Raw genomic sequence first — 26,430 nt, 5'->3', positions numbered from 1 at the left:
AAGGACAGAGATCCTACATGAGGAGTAAGTGCACAGTGACTCCTGTTGTTGACTTTACCAATTGACACTCCTGTCTATGGCATCAGTAGTCTCCCTATGCTCCAGTCATGAGTTTCCAAGGCTATGGAAGCCCTCTGAGTTCTCCGACTCTTATCTTGTTTAGACAAGGTCATAGTCAAAGTGGAGGTTCTCTCCTCCCTTCAGAGAAAGGTACCTCCTTCTTTGAAGACCTGTTCTTTCCACTGGGATCTCACTCACAGAGATCTTTCTCTGGCAAAATTTTTAAAAGACCAGTACAGGGGCCGGCACCATGGCTCACTTGGCTAACCGTCCGCCTGCAGCACCAGCATCCCATATGGGTTCCAGGTTCTAGTTCCGGTTGCTCCTCTTCCAGTCCAGCTCTCCACTGTGGCATGGGAGGGCAATGGAGGATGGCCCAGGTGCTTTGGCCCCTGCACCCGCATGGGAGACCAGGAAGAACTACCCAGCTCCTGACTTCAGATCAGCACAGCACCGGCCGTGACAGCCATTTGGGGAGTGAACCAACAGAAGGAAGACCTTTCTCTCTGTCTCTCCCTCTCAGTCTATAACTCTGCCTGTCATTTAAAAAAAAAAACAAAAACAATACAATTACATTAACCATTTTAATTTAAATAATTTAGGGAGCAAATCTAAATAAAGACAGAGATCAAAAGTTAACTTTTCAGTGAAAGCTTTCTTTGTATCTCTAATCAATTAATGATACTAGGAGTAAAACCTGCAGGGCAAAAGAAAACTCCTGTCTTGACACATTTGAAATATGCAGTGGCCACCGGAAACTGATTTCAAAAACTGAAAGACCTGTTGTATAAATCCACTGCTTCTGAGAACAAAATCATTTGTTTTTTTTTTTTTGTTTTTTTTTATTTTTTTATTTTTATTTTTTTTATTTTTTTTTTATCTTTTATTTAATGAATATAAATTTCCAAAGTACGTCTCATGGGTTACAATGGCTTTCCCCCCCATACCGTCCCTCCCACCCACCACCCTCCCCTTTCCCACTCCCTCTCCCCTTCCATTCACATCAAGATTCATTTTCGATTATCTTAGTATACAGAAGATCAGCTTAGTATACCTTAAGTAAGGATTTCAACAGTTTGTTCCCACACAGAAACATAAAGTGAAAAATAATAGATGATTTTTTTTAAAATAATGATGAAATCAGATCAGACCTATTGTCCTGTTTAATCCCAGTGAGAGTCAAGTTGGGAATTGATAGTTTCTTTTTTTTTTTTTTTTTTTAACAGAAGATCAGTTTAGTGTACATTAAGTAAAGATTTCAACAGTTTGCACCCCCATAGAAACACAAAGTGAAATATACTGTTTGAGTACTCGTTATAGCATTAAGCCTCAGTGTACAGCACATTAAGGACAGAGATCCTACATGAGGAGTAAGTGCACAGTGACTCCTGTTGGAGAACAAAATCATTTGTTTTTTCAACAAGTAATACTTACTGTCTTCTTTGGCAACTCAGGGGGAAAGATACAGAGTTATGGCACACAGGTTGAGTGTCATGCATCCTGAGAATATGTGAATGGAGGCAATGAGGTATGGTTACAGAGCCTGCATCTGAAAAGCAGGAACTAGGAAAGCAGCAGTTATAGAAAGAAAAAAAGGTGCAATTCAGTTGTTTGAGAAAGAAATACCCAAAACTTTTCAAAAGTGTATCACAAATGTTCATCATACTTTTTTTTTTTTTTTTAATCAGTCAACGCCCAGGGCGCAGCCGGGTTCTGGACTTTATTGGGAGGGGGAAAGCTTTTATAGACACAGAAAGGGGGCTGTCCAGGGCACAAGGGAACCAAGCCAACCAGCTGAAACATAAGGCAGGACACGAGCCCGAGCACGCCCTCAAGGGCCTATCACAGCTGAGGACACATACTGTTCACGAATATGGAAGTCTCCTGTCAGGCTAGATACCTCCCCTGGGGGCCATCTTGGGTTGTTGGAAACGCTAAGTCACTGGGATGTGGAAGTGCCACAAACTCGAGCAAAGGCTTAGCAACTTTGTTTCCTCTTCGATTGAAGCCTGCCCCCCACATCTCCCCCTTTTATTTTGAGGATAACTGTGCCTGTCTTAGGTTGTCCCCCTGTCAGGAATCGGAAGTTGCCCGTCATCGGAGAAGCCAGGGTCGAGAGTCTGACCATCCTGTCTTAGGTCGACCATTCCCGGGGGATCTTACCCGTCATTGGCTACCAGTCCCTTATTTTGGAGATGAGGGGGTAAGCGGAGAGGTTTGGCTAGTAACCCAGGGGGGTATCTTGTTGACTAAGTCAGGGCCTGGTACCTGACTTCCAGCTGGTTGACATGGATTGAACGAAGCTGTTTTCTAACAAAGGAAGCTAAGGTGTTAACCACACAGGGGCCTATGAGCAGAAGTGCAATTATGGCAGTGATTGGACCAAAAACGGCAGGAGGTAGGGAAGCCACCCTCCCCACATCCCTCCCCAGCCATTATAAGAGTCCATTAGGCATCGCTGGCAACTTTCAAGGCTGTTGTTTAATTTGATCCTGGACAACTCCAGATTGGTTAACAAAAAAGCAGCACTCCTCCTTGAGGAAGACACAAAGGCCTCTCTCTTTTGCCATTAGTAAATCCAACCCTCTTCTATTTTGAAGGACTACCTAGGCCAGGGAGGAGATCTGTTCCTTAAGACTGGGTTACTTCTCACAGGTTCCCGACAACCAGGGGACAGTTCCAATAGCAGGGTTGGGAAGACCGCCCCTGCAACAGGTAGCCACAGGTGTCTCATCATTCCCATAGTCCTATTAGCCCGTCGGCGACTTCATGAGTCCTCACACGGGGCACATGAGTCCTCCCTATGGGGCAGCAGGTCCGACAGAGCACCTCAGCCAGCCTGGGGAGCTCGGGGGCCGAGTGGGATGATGAGTGTCGGCGGCAAAGGAACCACACCAGAGGCGGGAGATCAGTCAACACCCAGGGCGCAGCCGGGTTCTCCCATCATACTTTTAAAATATAAATTCTGTGAGTCATTTTTTACACAGAGAAGACAAAATTATTTCAAATGCGGACAGACATTTAAACATCAAATCAAGGGAGATTTTCTTGCTTTATATGTTCATTTAAGTTGATGATTAAGAAATGTGTTTGTGTAAACACAGAGAGAACAGCCAGAAAATCAAGATGTCTGTAGAAAAAAATAAATGAGCCCATAATGAGAAATGTCCTCAAAGACAGAGGTATAATGTACTCTTTGATGTTTCAGATGATGAATTTTGCAAAGAATTATTTTTTTAACTGCTAAAAAAAAAACTTTAGAAAAATCAGTGCTTTCAAAATTGAGTCAGACTGCCTGTCTTTTGCTGTAGTAAGTAACAGGCATCCTAATTTCTGCAGAGCAGAGCAGAGCAGAGCATCTCTTATAAAAGAGTGTCAAAGTCTGATTCCACGTATTGGGCAAGGACAAGCAATGAGGTGTTCTCAATCTAGTTTAAACTTTAGAGCTGCCTGGGATGCATTTTAAAACAGGATGAGGACAAAATATATTTCAACTAGAAATAATGACACAAGAAGGCTTATGCATTTTTTAATTTAACAACAGTTTAAGTATTTAAATATAGAAAGAGAATACACAACCTTTAGCTATTATTTTTGAATCATAAATTATGTCTACTTAACATTCATTGCTTAATATGCATCCTGGGAATTAGGCTTCAGAAGTTCACAAGTAAAGTATTTTTCTGATCAACTTAATTTACATAAGTCTTAAACAATTTAGCTTTTAAAAACAATAATAACAGTTTAAAAATAAAAATGAAGGCAGGAGTTTGATGCAGTGGTTACAACATGGCTTGAGACATCTGCATCCCCTTTTGGAATCCCTGAGTCTGAGTCCCAGCTCTTCCACTTTCAACCCAATTTCTTGATAATGTGCATGCACCCTGGGAGGCAGCAGAAGACAGCCCAACTATTTGGCTCCCTGCCACCCATGTGGAAGACCTAGATTGAGTTCCAGGTTCCTGGTTTCAGCATGACTCAGTTCTGGCTGTTGCAAGTATTTGGGAAGTGAACTAAAGGATGGAAGATCTCTCTCTCTCTCTCTTTAAAATAAAATAAAAATAAATAAATCTTTTAATAAAAAGAGAAAAGTATTAAAGGGCTAACAAAAACCCTGGCATACAAAAGGTAAAAGAGATGAACAGAACATCTTAAACGTACAAATTAGCTTAATGTTTTTCAATTTTATTACTTTACCAAATTAGTTTACCCAAAGTCACTGAGCATGTAGGTGTCAGAATTTGGGCAAGAATCTATGTCCTCTGACCCCCAAGCTAGAGATCCGGTGTGCCCTCAAATTCTAAAAATGAGCAGGTAAACACAAAGATCCTTTCTCTACTACAAATAGAAAATGTTTAAAAATGTAAACTAGAGAAAGTTAAATGGTTCTCATATTGACAACCTCTATTTAACCTGTTTCTGAACTGAGAAACATTCAAAAACATGTTTTAACTTACCAGTTCACTGAACATCAACTAGTGCTGATTCACCATCAAAAAGCAGTCAATAAAGAATTAATATGAGATTATTAATAAAATATGCAAATTTGGGCTCAATTTTACCCTAAATCTCTGTAGAGTTCAGTCTCTTGTCTGTGGCCTGTTCAACTTTAAACACTACCAATATTCAAGTTTGCTACAAACTGTTCAAGATAGGAGATATATGCTGAAGTTTGCTGGGATGTGGGAATAGATATCAAATTTTTCAAGATTTGATTTAAACAAAATCTGGATTTTAAATACCAAGCCCATAGAATAGAGAAAATAAAAGTTCTGTAGAATCCTATAATTGCATTCCATATTTTAAAAAAAAATAAAAAACCCTATTTTCATTTTTGCCTCTTTTTCCATTACAATCAATTTCTTAGTCAGTGATTCACACATCAGCTTCAATTTGGGAAGCTGAGTCCCTTCTTCCTGCCAATTCACTGTCTCTTACACAAAATAGGGCATTTAGAATTGACAACTGATTTTTCCCCATTACAGTAAAAAAATGATTTTTAGAAAGATTTTATTTATTGGAATCATTCTACCCAATAGTAACTCTACTTAAATAACTTCAGCACTACTTATAAGTGTCAGAAATTCATTCTGCTTCAGCCATGATTAAAACAGTAAATGACTAGGTATGATTTATCAATTTTATGAAACATTACCCTTAAAATAGCAATATTTTAAAAGTAAAAAATTATACATTTTAAATTCAAATCAACAGTGATTGGAATGTATCTTATTATCTGATGGTTTAGATATGATCAAATTTAGGGGCTTTATTTGGTCACTCCTCTCAATACAAATGACAGAGATGGAATGCTTAATCCATAAAGGCTGCATCCCATCTATGTTCTTTGACAAAACTGGTATAATTCACCTGCACAATCACTGTGCCCTTTGCCCTCACACTGCTCTACAGACACAGAAATGTGTTCCACAGGGCAAGGTAGCATGAACTGTTGGGGCTTAGCCTGAAATACTAGACTTCCCTAATATTTTTGCTTTCATTTTTCTTACGCATTCCCAACCTTCAACTCAGTATTCAAATTGTGTAAGTGAGTACAGAGGAGAAGGAGCAAAATCTGTCAGTGCTTCCCTGGGAGTGATAACAAAAGCAGATTCTTACATGGGGCTGTCCTGAAAAGAGACTGAGCTCTATGGAAGGACAAGCTATGGCGGCCTTTCCACATCTAATGGAAATGGTATTGGAAACTGCTAACAGGAGTCCGTCATGGGCACTGTGCACTGTGCAGATCACTTAGCATGAATGCACGAAGCATCAAATTCCTCACAACCACTTATTGTCACAGCTTTCAGGAGTAAACACAGGCACATAGAGGCCAAGGGACTAGCTGTTTAATCTGCATTTCTTTTTAAAATCAATGGAGATGTCTGGAAGTTCACAAGGATGGATTTTTCCAAACTGTCCCCTTTATATCTGCACGGTGAGCTCTATTTCCTCATTTTATTAGTGAGGAAAATGAGGCCAAGCGTGTGGTTAGTCCACTCTTGACCCAGCAGGGGCTTGTTGGTCCTCACTCATTCTGCTCTCCCCCTCTCCCTTCCGTCACTCTTTTGAAAGAAGGAGCAACAGGTTCAGATTCCCACTAAGGCAATTTGACTTCTTGCTCCAGGCTCCAACCATAGTTATACTTAAACTAGACTCACCCTCTGTGTCCTGAATTAATCTTCCCTCTGTATCCCACAACCACATCTCAGAGGTAAAGATTACCACAACAAACAAGAGCCAGGAAGTGCCCAACCCACAAAAACCCTATGGGAGAATAAACTTGATGATTTTTAAAATCTCAGGAGGTGAGAACTACAGGATCCCTGGAAGGGTAACTAAATGGGTTCACATAAGATGAGCATTTGGCACAGTGGTTAGGATGCCAATTGGGATGCCACATCCCATATCAGAGTGGCTAGGTTCAAATCCCAGCTCCGCTCCTCAATATAGCTTCCTGGTAATGTGTACCCTGGGAGGCAGCAAATGACAATTCAACTACTTAGGTCACTCACTGCCACTGATGTGAGAGAACTAGATTGAGATCTGGGCTCCTTGCTTTATCGGCCTAGCCCTGACTGTTGTGGGCATTTAGGGAGTGAACTGTTAAATGGAAGACCTCTGTCTGTATCTCTGCTCTTCAAATAAATAAAAACAAATGAATAAAACTTAAATGGCTTCATCCTTAGCCAGTCCAGACTCACACATTAGGGTTACCGCTCCCCCTCAACTCACTGTCCAGCCTAACAGCCCTTGGAAAGGAAACCTCTAGGCAATCCTTGGAGAAAGGCCAAAGGAAACACTGCTGAAGGCTTGGCACTGTGGTTCTCAGCAGCAACACCTCACAGGGCCAACAGCAACGGGACTTCCAATAGGGAAGGTGTGATGCTGGCTCCCTTCCCAGGAATAGTCCCTAGTGGGCTGCGGGCTCTAAATATTTCAAACATCTCATACTTTGGCATCTCCAAGCCTACTTTCGACTTCCTCCTTCCTCAATTTATTAGAAACGTAAACACCAGATTTATTTCTTGGGATGTTTTCCCATACCCTTGCGTTTTTGAGAGTCCATCACTTGGTATGCTGCCTTCCACATCAAACTCACAAACTGTACCATGAGGTCACAATCTGACTTAATTTAGAAGTATTTATTAAGTTGTTATTGGTATCAGATCAGTTCTGCAAAGGATCCAAGAAAACATGGCAATTTAAAATTTTGTTAAGGAATACAGGTAAGTCATCAGTATTTAGAGGAATTAGATTAACACAAAATTCTAAAATAAACTGAACATCACTCAAAATGAAAACATGAAGTGATGATTCAAGTAACTTTAAATATATATATATATATATATATATATATATATATATAGACAGGCAGAGTGGACAGTGAGAGAGAGAGACAGAGAGAAAGGTCTTCCTTTGCCGTTGGTTCACCCTCCAATGGCCGCCGTGGCTGGCGCACTGCGGCCGGCGGACCGCACTGATGCGATGGCAGGAGCCAGGTGCTTCTCCTGGTCTCCCATGCAGGTGCAGGGCCCAAGCACTTGGGCCATCCTCCACTGCACTCCCTGGCCACAGCAGAGAGCTGGCCTGGAAGAGGGGCAACCGGCGCCGCAAGACGGAAGATTAGCCTAGTGAGCCTAGTGAGCCGCGGCGCCCGCCACTTTAAATATATTTTTAAATATGTGTTTAGAGTTTTTTCCCTGCTAACATTTCTAGGTGCTTTGCTTCCTGGGGAAGTTTTCCAGGAGATCATTTCAAAGATGTGGATATTATCAAGGGATCAAGTTTTCAACCAACAAACATGCATGTTTGAAGGCATTTCTGAAGCAGTCTGAATAGTATCTATATATGAGGACTAGAATCCACTGAGCTCACCTTTGGGAAGGATGACTGGAGGCCTGAGCTCCATTCTGGCCAAACTGATGGGATCCAGGAGGTGCAGGGCCAGGAGGCAACATCATCCCAGGAGTGGCAGCCCCTAGAGGTCCTGCTGGCTTCATCATACCTGCAAGAAAAAGGCACAGACTTAGATGTGTATTTAAGTGCAAAGAGAGGGAAAGCAAAGATAACAGGTTAAAAATAAAACAAGATAGAGGAGGATAGAAACAAAAGGATTAGGAAAAGATCCCCTCCTAACTTGCTTCAAGCATTATATGTACATCTGTCAATGCCAAGCTTAGTATGGTTATATTACCATCGCAATGATAAAAGAGAAGAAAAGAAAGGAATAATTTAAACACTAGACAGAAACTAAAACAGAATAAATAACCATGGCATATGTACAGGTATCTTTACAGAATTCACTATTACACAAAGAATACTAAAACACACAATGAAAAATTCCAGGTGGACATCAGAAAATAAATCTGGAAAAAACAGTAAGAGGTATGATAGATATCCTACCTATTAACTATGGGGGTGGGGGTGGGGGAATACCACTGAAAGGGCAGGCATTTGGCACGCTGGTTGCAATACCTGCATCACATATACGTATACCTGGGTTTGAGGCCTATGTCTGCTCCTGATGACAGACTCATACTAATGTGCACCCTGGGAGACAGCAGGTAATGGTTTAAGTATCCGGGTCCCTGCCACCCACATGGGAGACCTGGATTGACTTCTTGGCTCTCAGCTTTTGCCCAGTCCAATCCTGGCTGTTATGGGCATTGGGGAAGATGCAGATGGATGATCTTTGTCATTGTATCTCTGCCATTTAAATAAAAAAAAATTTTTTTTTAGACAGGCAGAGTTAGAGAAGACAGAGAGAGACAGACAGAGAGAAAGGTCTTCCTTTGCCGTTGGTTCACCCTCCAATGGCCACTGAGGCCGGCGCGCTGCGGCCAGCGCACCACGCTGATCCGATGGCAGGAGCCAGGTACTTATCCTGGTCTCCCATGGGGTGTAGGGCCCAAGCACTTGGGCCATCCTCCACTGCACTCCCTGGCCACAGCAGAGAGCTGGCCTGGAAGAGGGGCAACCGGGACAGAATCCGGTGCCCCGGCCGGGACTAGAACCCGGTGTGCCAGCGCCACAAGGTGGACGATTAGCCTAGTGAGCCGCGGCGCCAGCCCATTTAAATAAAATTTTAAAAATTATTTTTAAATTGAAAACGTCTTTCAATTATAGCATGAGGAAAGCCAGTCAAGAATAGGGTGGGCTGGCGTAGCAGCTCAACGGGCTAATCCTCTGCCTGTGGCGCCGGCACACGGGGTTCTAGTCCCAGTTGGGGCGCCAGATTCTGTCCCGGTCACTCCTCTTCCTGTCCAGCTCTACGCTGTGGCCCAGGGATCAGTGCAGTGTGCCAGCCACAGCGACCATTGGAGGGTGAACCAACGGAAAAGGAAGACCTTTCTCCCTGTCTCTCTCTCTCACTGTCCACTCTGCCTGTCAAAAAAAAAAAAAAAGAATAGGGTGATTTCTCCACTGATTCTAAGGCACAGGGCCAGCACTATGGTGTAGATAGTAAAGCCACTGCCTGCAACATCTGCATCCCATATCGGTGCCTGTTCGTGTCCCAGCTGCTCCACTTCCCATCTAGCTTCCTGCTAATGGCTTGGGAAAAGCAATGGAAAATGGCCCAAGTGTTTGGGTCCCTGCCACTCACATAGGAAATCTGCATAGAGCTCCTGGCTCCTGGCTTCTGCCTGGCCCAGCGCTGGCCATTGCAGCCATCTGTGGAGTGAACCAGCAATCTGTCTGTCCCTCTCTCTGCAATGTGACTTTCAAAAAAACCTAAAGCACATTTTTCAAAGTTTAATAATTTATCTAGGATTCAAATGATTGACAAACAGTTGGGGGACTCCTCAAGTCATTGATAATACAAAATATGGGATCACTTGCAATTTACCAATGCTCTTGGCACTAACTGTTTTTAAGCAGCTCTTCTCAAATAGAGATCTAAAGGTTTCTCTCAGGAGCTGTTGGCAGGCATTTTTCTATTTTCTTCTAGAGAAGCTGTGGGACGGGACAAAAGTAACTAGGATTGGATGAGAGCTGTTCAAAGCCTCACTTGTCACTTGTAGGAAACTATATGGCTGTTGAGCAAGAAGTTCGTTTTTGAGGACTTCCAACTCTTCTCTGTTTTATTACCTAGGAGACCTCTGTTACCTTCTTAAAAAGAAAACACAGAGAAAGTACAACTCTGTTTGCTCTTTCTACTTCTGCTTCCATTCTGCTTGTTCTGATGAAGCTATTCAATTTACTCTCAAGCTCATCCTCCTCTCTCACACGGCCACCAGCGACCTTCCACCGTGCCTGCTGTGTGTTCTTCCACTTGACCTCCTGAGGGTATCATACCAACATCTGCTTTCTTCTGTTACCTTCCTACAGAAAGCACATTCCTTCAAACAGAAGGGACTCGCTGGATGACCTGCAGTCACCCAGGCAGAGTTCCCTTACTGTCATCAGGACAGGTTCAAGAGACAGCTTTGAGAGGTGTGGGTAACCCAGAGTGATATGTAATCAGTGAAGTGCCAGTTTTCATGAATTGAAATGTTTACAAAGGCTTCTTCTCTTAAAACATGATTCCTTAAACTAAATAAAATTTTTATATTAACTCTACAGTCATATTTTTATTAAGCAAATTTTTATATACCACTATTTTCAATAAATATTATTCCATCATAGGTGTTGGCCCAACAGTTAGGATGCCACTTGTGACTCCCACATCCCATGCTGGAGTGTCCAGTAAGAATCTTAGATCTTCCACTTCAGATTCAGCTTCCTGCTCCCATATACCCAAGGAGGTAGCAGGTGATGGCTCAAATAATTCGGTCTCTGCCATCCACCTAGGAGACTGGATTAAGTTCCAGGCTTCTGGCTTTAGTCTGGCCCAGCAATGACTGTTGTAGGCATTGTGGACTGAGCCAGGAGATGGACTTTCTCTTTTTCCCTTCCTCCGTCTCTCACTCTGCCTTTTAAGTAAAATGAAAATAAATAAAAAGTGGCAGGCGCCACAGCTCAATAGGCTAATCCTCTGCTTGCAGCACCAGCATACCGGGTGCTAGTCCCAGACGGGGCGCCGGGTTCTATTCTGGTTGCCCCTCTTCCAGGCCAGCTCTGTGCTATGGCCCGGGAGTGCAGTGGAGGATGGCCCAAGTACTTGGGCCCTGCACCCCATGGGAGACCAGGAGAAGCACCTGGCTCCTGCCATCGCATCAGCGCAGTGTGCCGGCCGCAGCCCGCCATTGTGGGGTGAACCAACAGAAAAAAGGAAGACCTTTCTCCCTGTCTCTCTCACTGTCCACTCTGCCTGTCAAAAAAAATTTTTTTAAATAAATAAAAAGTCTTAAGTTATATTATTTCTAATGAAGTTCTAAACCTCAAACCTAACAAAGTTAGAAAAATAGAGACTTGCAGTCTCACCAATTTGGATTTGAATTCCTTCTCAACCTTGTAATAGCTGTGACTCTGATAAGAAACTTAATTTTTCAGAGTCTCAATTTTTAATACTGTGTCATGACAATAATGTTTCCTACTTCCAAGGACTGTTCTAAGAATGAGAGCATCTAGCACAGTCATTTCCTCTCCCTGGCCATAGCCCCTCTCCTTTATTCAAAGATTTATATTCTAACAAAATATATAACCATAATTACATATTCTTGAATTTTCACTTCTTTAAAACATTATTTTGGGGGCCGGCGCTGTGGCACAGTGGGTTAATGCCCTGGCCTGAAGTGCTGGCATCCCATATGACACTGGTTCAAGACCTGGCTGCTCCACTTCCGATCCAGCTCTCTGCTATGCCTGGGAAAGCAGAAAAAGATGGCCCAAGTCCCTGGGCCCCTGGGCCCCTGGACCCACGTGGGAGACCTGGAAGAAGCTCCTGACTCCTGGCTTCGGATCAGCGCAGCTCCAGCCATTGTGGGGAGTACGGTCAACTGGGGAGTGAACCATCAGATGGAAGACCTCTCTCTCTCTCTCTCTCTCTCTGCCTCTCTCTCTCTCTGTGTAACTCTGACTTTCAAATAAATAAATAAATCTTTAAATAAAACACTATTTTGAACAATCTACAACAGTAGCACTAAAATATTTTCAACTTAAATAATTAAAACACTGCAGAAATAATATTCTTATTTTTTAAATAAACAGGCTAGTAGCAATTTTCATCAACAACCTCCATAGATATGTCTACAGAATGGAAAACCGTCCTGATATACACAAGCAGGTAAACATCAATCTTCCTAAAAAATGCTTTTATTTTTGAAAGTCAACTCTACAGCAATGATTAAAACTCATTCAACATCCCTGGAATATGACTTTGAGGCATTTGAGGCTGTCAAGGAAGAGACAACCATGAAACAACCACAAGGCCATGTGCAGTTAGGATAAGCAGAGGCACTACCTAACCATTCTTGGAGGAATCAGGAAGAGTGTGAAGGTGAGGAACTGCTGGAGCTGAATCTTAAAGTAGAGCAGAAGTTGTCTTAGGAAAGATAACAGGAAGACAGTTTCAGCCAGAAGGCAAAGTTCCAGGCAGGACAGCAGAGGGTACCGCCTGGTTAGGGCTGGCAAAAGGTTCAATGTGGAGGGACTGTGGGACTAAGTGGCCAGAGTGCTCAGCTTGGTTGGGGTCAGACTGCAAAGTCCTATGCCATGTGGACTCTATCCCCAGAGCAAACAGAAATCAGTATCATCATCACCTGCAGAGTCATAGTATTCCTGGCCGGCGCCGCGGCTCAGTTGGCTAATCCTCCACCTGCGGCACCGGCATCCCGGGTTCTAGTCCCGGTTGGGGCGCCAGATTCTGTCCCAGTTGCTCCTCTTCCAGTCCAGCTCTCTGCTGTGGCCCGGGAAGGCAGTGGAGGATGGCCCAAGTGCTTGGGCCCTGCACCTGCATGGGAGACCAGGAGGAAGCACTTGGCTCCTGGCTTTGGATCGGCACAGCGTGCTGGCCGTAGTGGCCATTTGGGGAGTGAACCAACGGAAAAGGAAGACCTTTCTCTCGTCTCTCTCTCTCTCTGTCTAACTCTGCCTGTCCAAAAAAAAAAAAAAAAAGTCATAGTATTCCCCAGCCACATTACTGGCATTTTCAAAAGTGATCAGACACTGAGTGAATCAGGGTCTTTATATATAGAGCATATGAGATTTTCAAGAGGAAAGGAACACCATACCATGAAAACAAACTAACACAATGCTTATGCTTAAAGGAAAAATAATCTAAAATCACAAAGCAGTTACTACAGGCTTGTGTACTCAATAGCAACCCCAATGCTTTCTGGCTTCCTTCTCTTTATAATACTGAGTTGGAAAGGTACCAACCATGTCCTAGGCTCCCTTATTATTTGGGCTGCCACGTGCTCTGAGTTCAGCAAGGCAACACTCCTGGAAGACTCTCGCAATCCTGGCAGCAGAGACGGTTCTGCTGGGTGGAAAGGTGGTGATTCTGGTAGAATGGTCCTGTGTGGGACTGTACAAGTCTATGACCATGTAGTCCTGGGTATGGTTCTCTGCCTTTCTCTAATATTCTGTTCACCTCCTGATACCCTTTAAGAACTCCTTTCCCACTAAAGCAGAGGAACTCTGACCAAAACATCATCACAGAAAAACAAACCTCAAATATGACCCTGGATCTGACAAACTAAAATCAAATTAAAAAGAAAAACTGAGGAAATAAAAGAGTTTATCTGGCACAGTGGGAAAAGCTGCCACCCCCAGCACCGGCATCCCATATGGCCCCTGGTTCAGAGTCTCAGCTGCTCCACTTCCAATCTAGCTCCCTCCTAATGTGCCTGGGAAAGCAGAAGATGTCCCAGGTGCTCGGGCCCCTGCCACTCACGTAGGAAACCCAGAAGAAACTTCTGGCTCCTGGCTTCATCCTGGCCCAGCCCTGGCATTGCAGCCATTTGGGGAGTGAACCAGTGATAGAAGATCGATTTCTCTCGCTCCTTCTGTAACTCTGCCTTTCCAATAAATAAATAAATCTTTAGGGAAAAAGTTTCTCAAAAACAAAGACCAGCTCCCTGTTATGTGGTCAGAGTCCTAATTCCTGAAGCACAGTGCTGACACCATATCTATGTGAAGTCACTGTTTAGTAGGGGCCTTAGCACAGCCATGGCTGCTGTGTTAGGACACTAACACATCTTGACTCTCAGTTTCCGGACCAAGGGTCCTCAATCAGGAATGATTTTGTCTCTGAGGGGGCATTTGGCCATGTCTGGGACATTTTTGCTTGCCACAACTCCCAGAAGAAGGTGTGAGGAGCTACTAGTGGTATTGAGTGACTATAGGAGCCAAGAATGCTGTCAAGTCCTACAATGCACACCACCACCACACACACAGAAAAATATTAGTTGGCTCCGACTATCAGTGGTGCTAAGGTTGAGAAGCCCCACTTTGAGAGAAGAGTAGGCCTGCCCTAACGCCTTTACCACACTTTCTATTACGCAGTATAGCTCTTTCTAAAACACAGGCAGGATCATGATCCTTCCCAGCTGAAATCACTTCCAGAGGACCCTATTGCTCATAAAACAGAATCTAAACTCCTTGACAGGGTCCAGCTTTCCACTCTAGGGGCAGCTCTCATTGCCTACACGCTATAGCTGAATTTCTTGCAAGCTTCCAATGTGTCACCTCCTCATCCTCAGCAGGTTGCCTCCCTACCTGATCAACCTTCCTTCATGTTTTAGTCTGTTCCCTCTGGGAAGATTCCTTCTCCTGCTGAATCTTAGTTAGGGACTCCTGCTGCATGCACCCACATCACCCTCCATTTCATTTTTGCCAGTGCTGTCCCATGAACTATAATTATCAATACACTTAAATATTTCTCTCTAGACAAGTAAGTACCATAATGACTGGGTTTAGGTTTTTAGATTTAGTGTTGTATCACCACACATATTTTGCTAACTCAATAAATCTGTTAAATCTGTTACTGTATAGCATTAGACACAATTAATAGGCACAAGTGTTACATGACAAACAGAAAACAGGAGTTAGCGCTGGCCACATCTATGGTTCATACTTCAAGATACTTCAAGGCCACAACTAGGTTGCATGTGTCAACCAGGAAACCAAAAAAGGGATCAAGAGAAGACCACATGAGAATACAAACAATGATGAAGGTTAAGGCTCTTCAGCACAGAGAAATAAAGGTTGAGGTAATTTACTGAAAGTCTTAAATAATTAAAGGAAACATCATAATTTACACAAAGGTAAACTGCATAGAAGTACACTACACTGAATAAAATATGATAGCCTGGCTGTCTATCTGAGAACTGGGTAAGGAGAAAGAAGTTTAAATTAAAGTATGAAGAATTTAATCCAACAAAAACACCTTTTTGAAATATTGTACCAGAGTGTTATGCTGATGAATACTGCAGCTTGTCACTCACTCCACTCATTGAATAAGCATTTACAATTAGCTCAAGCTAACCACTATGTATATGTGTACTTCAACACAACATTTTGTATGTCATAAATATACATTTTTGTCAATTTACCTTTTTTTTTTTTTTCAGATTAAAGAGTGCCTTCTCTGCTCCAAGCACACCTTATCGTATCTGTGTGCTAAATGGGTAGAGGCCTTTCCAGGTGTTAGAACACACAAGGAGAGAAGGATTTCTAAATATGCGTGAGGATGAGTATGGTGAAATGTCTACAAGAGGACACCTGAATGGAGTCTGAGGAAGAGGGTGTTACGATGACAGCATGGCATCACACTGGCATTGAGGAACACCAACCAGGGAGTAAGCACAAACCAGCCACCAAATAACAAAAACTTAGTATCGTTGGAGGAATAACAATGGGAAGGGGGCAGCTGAGCCAACAAAACAGAAAAATGGATAAAATAATGAAGTCCTTATGAATGCAATATAAATAGGGATAAAAGGCATCCATAAAAGATTTTAAGTTAAGTCCACATAAGTTTGCATGCCTTTAGAAAAAATATTCCTCTGGCTCAAAAGTTGATGGTTTGGAAAAAGCCAGTATTGTAGAGAAATATAAAGGCTTAAAGTAATCCAGGGGAAGAGATGGATGGGTTGAACAAGAAGAGTGACAAGAGGATGCCAGTAGGAAAGATGTTTACCCCTTCCAAAAGATTCAAGAGACCAATTAGATTGAAGGAGATAAGAGGTTTTTTGTTTTTTGGTTTTTTTTAAATACTGAAAGTCTCTGATGTGGAACACTAAATAAATGATGCTAATGAGTGAGATATGGAATGCAAAGAAAACAGGTTTTTATGAAATACTGAATTTATTTTGCTCATGATAAGTTTGATGTGTCTAAGTCAATGGGGAGGTGGGGCAGTGGCATTGGAAGTATGGATCTAAGGCTTAGGAGAGACAACGTGGGCTGGAGAAATAGACCCGAGAGACAGGCACTTCATACAGGAAAACACAACTTAGGGGAAAATCTATCAAGAGAAAAAAGGGGTGAAAATGGGACAAGGAGAAACAGCAACTCTTAAGGGTCATGCAGCAGAAAGGAGGGCTCCTTCAAAAGAAATATCCAAAGCAACCAGGAAAAAACAACGTAAGGATAGTGACCCTGAAACCAAAGAAGAGAATGTGTAAAACAAGAGTGGGAGACATTGTCACATACAAAAGAGCGAATACTGGCACATTGTCTGTCACATTTAGTAACAAGAGGCCACTGATGATCCCAGACAGAGAAGTGGAAGGGTGGATGGGTCAAGCAATGAAGTACAAACCACACTGAGCCATATTAAGAAGCAGAGGCAAGGGTGGAGGACTGGAAGTGCAGTGAGTACCTTAACAAGAAGAGGGCTGTGAAGGCAGCAAAGAGGAGTGAATAACACTGAGTGCTGTTCTTAGGTGTGTATGAGAGTTTGTTCCCTTTCTTGGGGACCTAGATATGAGTTCTGGCTCCACAACATGCTATGTAACCTTGGACATATCATATTATACCATTCAGTTTTCTTGGTTACAAAAGAGGGCTATTCATCTACAGCATAACACTGTATAAGGATTGAATAAGATAATACATGGAAAACTTCAAAGTTTTTTGAAACTTTTCTAGTTTTTGAAACATGACACACACCAAAAAATAGAAATTTATAATTATCATTGTATTTAAACCACCACCAAGTAGAAACTAGAGTCAAGTTAATGGTTCCCACAGGTCCAGAAAGGCAAGATTAGAAATGATACAAGGAGGACCAGTCCAGAAGAGAATGATGCCTCATTGGGAGGTCTTCAAAACTGGTGGGAAGATGAAATCATCAGGGTGACATTACACAAGAGATTTCCAATCTCAGGGCATTTGCTACGGTGAACTCTATGTGGCTGCTAACATCCACTGTCCCTGCAGGGCTTTCTGGAGCTCTCACTGACTCTGCACTGATACGTGCTACAAGTGCAGCCCAGTGTTGCTCTAAGAGTTACTTGTGGTTTACAGAGAACATACTTCCACCATGGATTATCATTATATATAAAGATATATAGTGCATCCAGTTTCAGTCTTCTCCCTAGCACTTACAAAAATGGCCATCTGGATTCTGTAGAAATCATTAATCTAGCTTTCTCCAGTTCCTATCTGATGGTTCATTCTTCTTCAGCATTTATATACAATGACATTTCCATTGTGTGGATTGGGGTTGAATTCCCTAGCATTCAGAATCCCAGCAACTGCCTTACCCAAATATTCTTAGGGTATTTGGGGCTGTTAGATCTGAAAAAAGCTATTATTAGCCTCAGCTCTATCTCCAGAAGCTTGGTTTCTTAGAGCAGCCCTTTGATAAAATGAGGTGGCCTCACGGAGTCAACTGTATAAGAACAATAATTTTCAGTACTGTCCATTATTCCTTCTTTGTGCAATTCTGTCCCTAAAGCTAAGATTCTCTGTACCTCTGCTGGATACCATATGTTAAAGCAACCAATACTGTTCAATAACAATTTCAAGGACAGGCTGCATTTTTCTTATTATTATCAGTGAGTAATTAGTGTGCAAATCTAATAGTACTTTTCCAATATCAAAAGTGGTTTTGGGCCGGCGCCGCGGCTCACTTGGCTAATACTCTGCCTGCGGCACCAGCACCCCCGGTTCTAGTCCCGGTTGGGGTGCCAGGTCTGTCCCAGTTGCTCCTCTTCCAGTCCAGCTCTCTGCTGTGGCCTGGGAAGGCAGTGGAGGATGGCTCAAGTGTTTGGGCCCTGCACCCACATGGGAGACCAGGAGGAAGCACCTGGCTCCTGGCTTCGGATCTGCGCAGTGCCGGCCATGGCGGCCATTTTGGGGATGAACCAACGGAATAAAGACCTTCCTCTCTGTCTCTCTCTAACTCTGCCTGTTAAAATAAAAAAAAAAAAAAAAAAAAAAAAAAGTGGTTTTGTGGGGCCAGCACTGTGGCATAGCAGGTAAAGCCATGTACGCAGTGCCAGCATCCCATATGGGCACCAGTTCGAGTCCCAGCTGCTCCACTTCCAATCCAACTCTCTGAAAGCAGAAGATGGCCCAAGTCCTTGGGCCCTTGAACCCATGTGGGAGACCCAGAAAAAGCTCCTGGATCCTGCCTTCGGATTGGCTCAGCTCTGTTGCCATTTAGGGAGTGAGCCAGTGGATGGAAGACTTCTCTCTCTAGACTCTGCCTCTCTATAATGCTGCTTTTCAAATAAATAAATAAATCTTTTTAAACAAAAGTGACTTTGTATAACTACTGCCCAATCCACCTTAGCATGTCTGTGTGTATAGACAATACATACATACATATACACATATATAGTGTTTACAATAACCACTAATTAACAGCTGGAACAAATCTAACAGTAAAAAATAATAAAGTATTCAAGAAAGCTTCTTTATTTTTTGCCTATGCTTCAAAACCAAAGCTGTATTCCATGCAGTAACCAAACTGATGATGTAGGGTTCTGTAATGAGAATCTTTTCCAAACGATCCTAAAATCTCAAACCATTGCACCATACTAGAATCATTCAACACTTTCATAGACCATCTTTCAAAATGTCTTAGTCTCTGAGCCTGGTCAGTAAACAGTCATGTACAAGTCAAAGTCACACACTTTACCTGGTGGAGAAGCTGCATGCGAGGGATCACCATAGTGCCCATAATGAGGTGGAGAAAGGCCTATTCCAGGCTGGGACTGGGAGTAGGGGGGTGTGGCCACATATCCTTGTTGACTCATCATGAAACTATCATTCCAAAGAACAGTTCTACAAAAATCCCCTGCAACAGAAACAAAAAAAAAAAAAAAAAAAAAAAAATCAACAAGAGTTTTAGTCACTGGGTACTACTAAAACAAACAAACAAAAAAAACTGTGAATAAATGCTTACCATAATTTGAGGAAAAATACAATTATCAGGTACATGAGATACTCTCATATCATACAACATAATATATATTATTACACCATACAAGGTGTAACCGTAGCTCTCTAGAACTTGGTAAATCAGTCCTGGGCAAATTCTCAGGCATGAAACCTGACTAACAATTGCCAGCCACTTGTTCACTGGACACTTGAAGTATTTCACAGACAGTCTCCCATATGGGTTCCTACTGTTTTATTCTTTGGGTTCCTAGGGCCACTTTTTGCCACAGAGCACATCGTGCTTACTACTGTAACTACAGCAGTCTGCTATCAGATTCTTGACATGTCTTTTTAGCACAATTCCAATTAGTAACTTTGAAACAGAAACATGAGCCAACAAATACAGCAGAATATAAAGTTGATAAAGGACTTATTTTATGAGTCATAATTTGATCAAGCCAGGTGGCAGCTGAAACCATTTCCAAGTTGTCAGCAGTTTCTCAAGAGAACAGAATTTCTTCCTGACTTAAATGATATCACACCTCTAAGAAAACATGCTCCTATATTTAAGGAGCTAAGAAAAAAAAGCGTAATTTCATGTGTAGCACATACATTCACAAATAACTATAATAAGCCCACCTTGATTCTACTCAAAACCCAAACATCAATTTACTGTAAGCTTCCCATTTTCCCAGGTTTTCACCAAATAAGAAAATTTTCATTATTAAAAAAAAATTAAAAACATTTTATAACAAGCCAGGAACTGCCCTGAATGCTGGCAAGAGTACTGGGTTTTGATTCTACACCTGTCAGTACTCAGCGGTGAGACACAGAATCAGTGGAAGAATCTCTTTGGGCCTCCATTCCCTCTTCTACAAAATGAAGCCTCCAACAGCCTCTCCAGATAGAAGACACTGAGTCTACAGTTTCTTGCCAATTTCTCCACCCAGCACAGACATATTCTTTATTCTTTTATTTACTGCCTTGTAAGATAAGATTGCATGATATCTGCTAAGATTTGGAGTCTGCCTATATTCAAGAAGTGGCATTTCAACTTTCAAAATGTCAAGTCTAAAATTCATAATTTGCTTTCAAGTCATCTCAAATTGTGAATTTCCAAAAATCAAATCAACCAAGTAAAACCGTTATGAAATCACTTTCTTTTCGCACACAACTAAGGAGCAGCGCGGCCGGCAAAGGCCTTGTGGTCCTCCTGGCTCCAGACAACACTTTTCCCTCCTCCCACTCAGCGGAGGGAGACGTGGCAGCCTGAGCTTTGGTCGAGCTCATCCAACCAAGCACATCTCGCAAGCGGGCACCAGCCCACCTACGCGGCAGCCTGTTGCTGAGCGAAAAGAAAAGGCAGGCGGGGATGTTCGCGGCGCAGAACAGGAAGCAGCCCGGCCCCTCGGAACCGGTCCCGGGAGGGCTGTGCTTCCCCACGCAACCCAGTCTGCCACGTCAAACTTCCTCACTGACGGCACCAAGTTAGAGAAACCTGACTCAGCTGCAGGCGGCGACATGGCAGAAAGCCACTTGACCCCGGCAGGCCGGGACCCAAAGCCGGGGCGCGCGGCTCCCAGAACGACCCCTCACCCCAGGCCACGGTCTCCCGGCAACTGTAGCCATGGTGCGCTTCTCCCCTTGGTGCAAGTTTGGATTTGGCCCAGTCACTCTCACTCCCAGGATGTCCCGACGCTTAAAGACACAGTTGCCGTTTTTACTGTGAATATTTGGAATATCCCCTTCCTCCAAGAAAATGAAAATTTAAGTGGATTGCGGAGACAGTGACACCGGCACCCGTGGCGACCTGGCGGTTCCGGCATCCCCCGGCGTTAAGTGGAGGCGGGTAAAAAACTCCCACGCCCACCTCCCCCATCCCCCGGCCCATTATTAAACTGCACAGAAAAGGCTAAAGAAGCAAGTGTGCAGTCTCCCCTCGCTGGCCCTGCTGCAGGTGGGCATCCAACCTCTCGGGCCGGGTACCGCTCCCGGGTCCGGCGGTGCCTGGGAGAGGGGGCTGTCCCTCCTCAGCACGTCCGCGCAGGGCGAGGCATTACCTGGTCCTAGTCCCGCGCCTCTCCCGTACACTGCTGGGCATCCGAGAGTCTGCCTCGCGCCCTCAGCCCTCGGTGCTGCCGCTGCCCTCCGCTGCGCCTCTTCCCTTGCGCGGTGTCGGCACGGGCTCTTCGGACGCACGGAGTTGCAGCTGGGCTGGGAAGTGCCACGTCAAACACTCCCCGGCTGCGCGCGCCCGGGCCGAGGTTCCGACCGGCCGCCGCGCGCCCGCCTGCGCACGCGCACTGGCTCCCGCGCGGCGGGCCGGGGCGGGGTCGGGGCGGAGCCTAGCTGCCGGGGCCGAGCTGGGGCTGAGTGACCTCCCTCTTTTTTCGCCTTTTTCCGGTTGTTTTTTTTTCCCTGTGTTTTTGTTTCTTCCCCCGTCCCTTCCCCTCTCAAGCCAAGGGCTTTGACGCCCTTGCTAAATCAGAGCAATGGTTTCGCGGTGGAGCCTCGTGGGAGGGAGAGGAGCGCGTGCCTCGGGTTCATTCATTTTACTGTTCAACAGGTTGCCGCTGTTCATTCATTACGTTATTACTTGAATAACTGCCGATACACACAGATCCATGACGTATTCGTGCAGCACCAGGCAGCCTGGCGACATGTGAGGTAGGAGGGAGAACGGATACCCCTGCCGAGAAGTGGGGGCCGAGGTAGCAGCGTCTCCAGGGAAGCTGGGATGCTAACGTGCTGTATCCTCCGGTGCATAGCCCAGGGTGGCTGATCACAAACCCAAACACCCTGTAGCTCACTGCCCTGTGAGAAACCCTTGAGAAATAAAGGCAATCCCTGTGAAACCTGGGACTTGGCCTCTGCATCTCAATCAGGACCATCTGGCTGGTTTCCCACCCACTTGGCTCAAACATTTTTTTAAAGATTTATTTTATTAATTTTAAATAGAGAGGTAGAGAGGTCTTCCATCCTCTGGTTCACTCCCCAAGGCCACAAAGGCAGGAGCAGAGACCATCTGAAGCCAGAAGCAAGGAGCTTCTTCCAGTTTCCCACATGGGTACAGGGGCCCAAGGACTTGGGGGGCCATCTTCTACTGCTTTCCCAGGCCATAGCAGAGAGCTGGATCTGAAGAGGAGCAGCTGGGACTAGAACCGGTGTCCATATGAGAGGTTTGCGCTTTAGGCCAGGGCTTTAACCTGCTGTGCCACAGCGCCAGCCCCCAAACTTTTGAAATAAAACCAGCCCAATGTTTATTTTTTTTTTCAAAATGTACTTTCTTCTTGGCTACCAAAACTACATAAATAAAAGCTACTTACCATTGAACTGCCAGGTAAAAAACTTATCCAGAGATCTTGCCACTGCTAGGAATGCTACATGAATTGTGTGTGAATTTTCAGGCATTTCAGCACTGCAGAGTTTTGGTCCCTTTCCCCACTCATAAATTTCGGCTCTGGTCAGGTTTGAAAATGTTGTTTTAAGTCATTCTTATATTCTCAACATGGTAAAAATGTTTGCTAGAGGTTTAGAAAGTTTTGGCCTGTGCTGAAGGAGTTTTTCTATCACAGCTGTATCCCAAGAGAAGCGTGACAGTAATGACAAGCACAGGACATGATAGTCAGAAACAGTCACAGTGTATGATGAAGTGGTTGGCTTGTGCCTCTCTAACACTGTTAAATTTGAGTTGCTCAGGGACCAAACTTGTCTGGAAAAAGGATGTGGCTTCAGTTTTGAGACAGTTTTGAATTCGTCTCTGCAAAGCTGGAAGGGACTTTTCAGGTGTTAAGTGTTCAACTCGATATTCAGTGAGGACTGAATGCAGTCTATTTAATAGGTTAAGAAACAGGGTAATTCAGAAAATGGCTTAGTAGTCTTAAACCTAGCTGGAAGCCATGCCTTCTGATTCTAATTCCAAAGCTCCTCACTTCTATTTTTTTCTTTTATATTATTATGATTTGCTATCTTTATTCACCATTTCTGCCCTTTTTCTCCTGAGAGTGACATAGACAAGTTCTCAAATAACTAAAAATTAACTGTCCTCGCAATTCCACTGGTGATTGGCTAGTGAATCAGAAATGTCTTTTCCTTAGGATGTGGCCTTCTAGCTTCAGTCTAGCTTCCCGTCTTCTGACCCAGGAGCCCACCCCTTCAGTAACTCCTAACCTGGTTCCCGTGGTTCCGTCTCTGGCCTTCACCAATCTCAAGCAGCAGCCTGGAATCCCAGCCTTCCTTGGCCTGATCCGTGTTGTTGCCACCTGAGCTGAGCTTCTGAAGTTCCACATGTAATTAATTTGATCTCCCGGGAAACCATACCCTAATGGAAAACTGACATCACAAGGAATGTCCATGTGCTAAGGTTCTGTGTTCTTTAGGGTTCTTTCTGTTCCTGAGATCCTTTCTGTTCCAGCATAGGAAAGGAAAACAGTTAACCATGCAAATGACTATATAGAATTCTATGGAAGAGATGTCCTGACAGAGCTCTTGGCTCCTTCTAATTGAAAGCCTTTAAGATCAGAGCTACAGGGGCCGGCATTGTGGTGTAGTAGGTAAAGCTGCCGCCTGCGATGTTCGCATCTCATATGGGCACCTGGCTGCTCCATTTCCAATCCAGCTCCTTGCTAATGGCACTGGGAAAGCAGCAGATGATGGGCCAAGTGCTTGGGCCCCTGCACCCTTGTGGGAGGTCAGGAGGAAGCTCTAGACTCCTGGCTTCAGCCTGGCCCAGCCCCAGCAGTTGCAGGATGGCCATTCTTTTCCATTGTTGTATTCTCAATGGTAGCTTTTGCCCCATAATGGAAAGTAGAGTAGTTGAGATAGAGGCCCAAAGCCTGCAAAACCTAATATATAAACTGCCTGGCTTTCCACAAGAGTTTACCAACCCCTGATCTCATAAGACCTACAGTTATAATGCTGTTGATTATCATTTTAGGAGACACGTAGCCATGGAAATATGTAAGGGACTTGGAAAGTGAAAGCTGTCTCCCTAGTTGGGGTGGCACCTGACCTGAGGCTCTGAGGCCTGAAGTGAATTAGGCTGAAAAGGGAGTAAAGAGCAGGAATAGCATGAATGAGCCATGAGCATGGGCATTTAGAGGTGCTGGGATTCCATTCCCAGGTTTCTAGAGGAATGATATCAGGAAGGTGAGGTATAATAGTTCATGAGGTTCCTCAAGGAGAGACAATAAAAGAGTTTAAGCAAGGGAATGACAAAAACAGGTGTCTTTTCCACATAAAGATCAGTCTAGAGTTAATGAAAGGATGGAGGAAGAGGTAAGAGTGGTGGAGTGACTGTGTTACGATGCTATTACTACCAATCCAGGTAAGAAAACGTGATAACATAGGCAGGGGCAGTGGAGGTGTGAATGGAGAAGGCACACAGGTTGGAAAGCAGTTGATAAGATGGATCAATGGGATTGGGTGTGGAAAGCAGGGGAAGAGAGGCAGAATAAGGGCAACCACTCTCAAAATTTTGGTTTGTCAGATTGGTGGAGGAATGCCATTTACAGGGTAGGGAAACCAGGAGCAATAGCACATTGTGGGAGAGATGGGTCTGGTTTTGGTTGAGTTCAGGAAACCAGGATATCAGAATGGAGTTTTTCAGTTACCTGTTGTTATTTTTAGCATGTAAATACCATATTTTTCTTTGTAACAGAAATTTACCATTATTTGTTTTATATGAGCTGGCTTTTTTGTTTCTATTTCTATTATTTATTATTAGTAAGGAAAAGTTACTTTTAAAGGTATTTATATCAGTAACTGATCAAATTCTCTTTTTTATTGTATTATTTTAAAATTGCAATTTTGGACTTTTGTAGACATAAGCCATATCATCAACACTGCAGTTTTGCTATTCCTGTGCTTTTACGAAGTATTTCTTTTAACCTTTTTTCTTTTTAATTTGAAAGGCAGAGATATAAAGACAGGGACAAACAGAGAACGATATCTGCTGATTCACTCTCCAAATGCAGGAAACATTTGTCTAAGGAAAGCCAAATCTGTGAACCAGGAACTCAATCCAGGTCTCCCATGTGGGTGGCAGGAATACATTTACTTACACCATTACCACTTTCTCCTAAATTCTACAATAACAGGAAACTTCAGTCAAGAGCTAGAGCTGGGAATTCAACCCTGGCTCTTCTAATGTGGGATATGAGCCTCTTAACCACTAGACTAAGCCCACTGGCTCCTAAACTTTCTCTTTGTACCCACCATAACCCTCAAAATAATGTTAATTGATAGATTTGATGATTAACATTTCTGTTGGGTTGTGCTCCTAAAGGAAATGACTTTGGCATGTTTATTTTGAATGATATTTTAGGTAAAGGTACTATGATGGTTAGTTTTATGTGTCAGCCTTGACTGGGCAGTGATATCTGGCTAAATATTCTTTCTGGTGTTTCTATGTGGGTGTTTCTGTAAGTGGTTGGTATTTGAATTAATGAACCCAGTAAAGCAGGTGGCCCTCCCCAATGTGTGTGGGTATCATTCAATCAATTTGAGGATCTGAATAGAACCAGAACACAGAGGAAGCTGAATTTGCTCTTTTCCTGACTGCTTGAGCTGGAACGTCAATCTGCTCTCAGTGCTTTGGTTCTCTGGAGAGTCCTAGTACAGGTGGTAAGCATGGCAAATAGAGAAGCACCTCTTCAGACTAGCTTTCCCTTTAGTATAGAGGTTAGAAAGCTAAAGTTAAAAGTTAAAAAGCTAAAGCTAAACTTTTTCAGAATTTTTTGCATTGAGACTCAAGTGGTGGCATCATGCCTTTATTATTTACATTTAGGAGGGTATATTTTTTGAGATTTATTTATTTAAAGGCAGAAAGAGAGAGAAAGAAAGAGAGATCTTCCATCTGCTGGTTCACTCGCCAAATTGCCACAGTGACTGGGGTGGTGACAGGCCAAATCCAGGAGCCCAGGACTCCATCTGGGTCTCCCATGTGGGTGGCAGACTCAAATACTTGGGCCATGTTCAGCTGCTTTCCTAGGGTGCATTAGTAGGGAGCTGAATCAGAAGTGGAGCAGCCAGGACTTGTACAAGTGCCAAAATGGGATACTGGTGTTGTGGGCAGCAGCTTAACCTGCCGTATCACAATGCCAGCCTTCTGCATTGAGACATTTTTATTCTTTGGCATTTTCATGTTTC

The 26,430-nt window shown here is 43.6% G+C and overlaps 1 protein-coding gene across 2 annotated transcripts in view; it reads right to left on the bottom strand.

Annotated features, from left to right (window-relative positions):
• The window catches only part of SEC24D (SEC24 homolog D, COPII coat complex component), a 144,354-nt gene extending 120,786 nt beyond the window's left edge, over positions 1–23,568 (bottom strand). Inside the window, exons 1-3 of one of the 2 annotated variants that reach the window (XM_051819806.2) lie at positions 23,452–23,568; positions 19,040–19,198; positions 7,939–8,068 (exon numbers count right to left, since the gene is read on the bottom strand). In XM_051819806.2, coding sequence (XP_051675766.1) covers positions 7,939–8,068; positions 19,040–19,160 — 251 coding nt within the window. In that variant the 5' untranslated portion in view covers positions 19,161–19,198; positions 23,452–23,568. Of the gene's footprint in view, positions 1–7,938; positions 8,069–19,039; positions 19,199–21,341; positions 21,579–23,451 lie in introns of those variants that run through there. The other variant, XM_051819805.2, reaches the window with a different exon arrangement.
• Between the last annotated feature and the right edge of the window lie 2,862 nt (positions 23,569–26,430).

The sequence above is a fragment of the Oryctolagus cuniculus genome, chromosome 8 (assembly GCF_964237555.1).
Source record: "Oryctolagus cuniculus chromosome 8, mOryCun1.1, whole genome shotgun sequence".
Lineage (NCBI taxonomy): Eukaryota > Metazoa > Chordata > Mammalia > Lagomorpha > Leporidae > Oryctolagus > Oryctolagus cuniculus.
This window is presented reverse-complemented; position numbering and strand designations above follow the sequence as displayed.